The 2,500-nt window shown below is 49.6% G+C and overlaps 1 protein-coding gene across 1 annotated transcript in view; it reads left to right on the plus strand.

The window, feature by feature from the left end:
- Nucleotides 1–2,500, plus strand: part of ltn1 (listerin E3 ubiquitin protein ligase 1) — a 54,058-nt gene that overhangs the window by 21,712 nt on the left and 29,846 nt on the right. The window contains 2 exon segments of the mRNA XM_063202745.1: nucleotides 1–48; nucleotides 463–619. The exon segment at nucleotides 1–48 is cut by the window's left edge and continues 196 nt beyond it. Coding sequence (XP_063058815.1) covers nucleotides 1–48; nucleotides 463–619 — 205 coding nt within the window.

Genomic DNA, 2,500 nt, shown 5'->3' on the forward strand with positions numbered 1-2,500 from the left:
AGGGAGGGGACACATGTGGACTAGACCTGGAGCCACTCAAACACACTGGTGAGTATTATTAGTCAAAGTGGCTAGCAGGCTTGTACGAAATTCGGAATTGGATGAATTTGAATTCAAAGTAATGCCATAATACGAACACTAGGTGGTGGTGTTCTATGTACTCTCAATGGGTGGTGTAGCTTAAATTCAAAGAAATTCAAGGTAATGACACCACCTAGTGTTCGTATTATGGCATTACTTTGAATTCAAATTCATCCAATTCCGAATTTCATACAAGCCTGGTGTCTAGTAAGCTTTCTTTTATACCAGCTAGTAGTGGCTAGTAAGCTTTCTTGACTTTTATACCAGCCAAACTGATCTTTCACCAGCATTAGTCTGGTGTTAATTTAGAGCACATTAGAGAATATTCAACCGTATGTCCATGTCGTAACCCCTTGTTGTGTGTCCATGTCCTCTCTCCAGTGTGTGAGGTGCTGTACGCGCTGCAGTGGTGTAGCGAGATGGAGTTCTCCCCCTCCATCGTCTCCGAGTACCACAAGATGCTGCAGGAGTGGAGCCTCGTCACTAGGATACACAGCATCAGCACCAACATGGCCCCGCTGCAGACGCTCTTCACAAGGTAGGGACTAGGAGGGAGGAGGCCCTAACCGTGGCACTAGGTTATTATGCCGTCGACCCCGGTTTGGATTCCAGCCTGGGTCATGTGCCAGTCCTTCCCCATCTCTCTCTCCCAACTCATTTCCTGTCCCTCTGTCACTATCCTATCATAAATAATGCACAAAAGCCCCCCCAAAAATATTTAAAAAAAGGTAGGTAGGCAGGCATCAGCCTCTCTTCACAAGGTAGGGAGGCATCAGACACTCTTCACAAGGTAAGAAGGCATCAGACTCTCTTCACAAGGGAGGGACTAGGGGAAGCATCAGACACTCTTCACAAGGGAGGGACTAGGGGAAGCATCAGACACTCTTCACAAGGGAGGGACTAGGGGAAGCATCAGACACTCTTCACAAGGTAGGGAGGCATCAGACACTCTTCACAAGGTAGGTAGGGGTATTGCCTGACTCTTGCCCGACCTGTAGTTTCGCGCAGCCTTGTGAGCTCCACTAGTGTGTGTTGGAGCTCCACCAGTGGGCTACAGACCTGTACACACACACACACACACACACACACACACACACACACACACACACACACACACACACACACACACACACACACACACACACACACACACACACACACACACACACACACACACAGAGGTCTGGTGAGAAGCAGGCTAAGGGAGGGAGGCATCAGACCCTCTTGGTGGGGAGGCATCAGACCCTCTTGGTAGGGAGGCATCAAACCCTCTTGGTAGGGAGGGATCTTGGATGGGAGGCATCAAACTCTCTTGGTAGGGAAGCATCAAACCCTCTTGGTAGGGAAGCATCAAACACTCTTGGTAGGGAGGCATAAAACTCTCTTGATAGGGAGGGGAGGCATCAAACCCTCTTGGTAGGGAGGGGAGGCATCAGACCCTCTTGGTAGGGAGGCATCAGACCCTCTTGGTAGGGAGGCATCAGACCTCTTGGTAGGGAGGGGAGGCATCAGACCCTCTTGGTAGGGAGGGGAGGCATCAGACCCTCTTGGTGGGGAGGGGAGCCATCAGACCCTCTTGGTAGAGAAGCATCAGACCCTCTTGGTAGGGAGGCATCAAACCCTCTTGGTAGGGAGGCATCAGACCCTCTTGGTAGGGAGGGGAGGCATCAGACCCTCTTGGTGGGGAAGCATCAGGTCATGGAACCACGGGTCATGGAATTTCTGGAATATCATGGAATTTCATAAAAGTTTTTCCAGTCATGGAAAGTCATGGAATTTTACCATTTTGCATGCAGAGTCATGGAATATCATGGAATTTTCTTAACAGTTGTGTAAAAGCAAAAACATTTTTGTTTAGTGTAGTATAACCAGTAAGAAACAATGTTATACACCAAACGCTTCACCAGAGACGGTTTGGTTTCGCGCTGTAATTTGCTACATTCTAGAATGCTATGAGCCCACTGAATTCTGCTGGTGGCTCGGTGTCGGCTCTAGGTGTGAAGATAATCTTCAGTTTTCACACTTATAAAAACTTTCAAAATATCAGACCCTCTTGGTAGGGAGGCATCAGACCCTCTTGGTAGGGAGGCATCAGACCCTCTTGGTGGGGAGGCATCAGACCCTCTTGGTGGGGAGGCATCAGACCCTCTTGGTAGGGAGGCATCAAACCCTCTTGGTGGGCTGGGGAGGCATCAGACCCTCTTGGTGGGGAGGCATCAAACCCTCTTGGTAGGGAAGCATCAAACCCTCTTGGTGGGGAGGCATCAAACCCTCTTGGTAGGGAAGCATCAAACCCTCTTGGTAGGGATGGGAGGCATCAGAACCTCTTGGCGGGGAGGCATCTTGGTAGGGAGGCATCAGACCCTCTTGGTAGGGAGGCATTAGACCTTTTTAACAATACGGTAGAAGAAGACTATAT

This window comes from Engraulis encrasicolus, chromosome 7, assembly GCF_034702125.1.
Source record: "Engraulis encrasicolus isolate BLACKSEA-1 chromosome 7, IST_EnEncr_1.0, whole genome shotgun sequence".
NCBI classification, from domain to species: domain Eukaryota; kingdom Metazoa; phylum Chordata; class Actinopteri; order Clupeiformes; family Engraulidae; genus Engraulis; species Engraulis encrasicolus.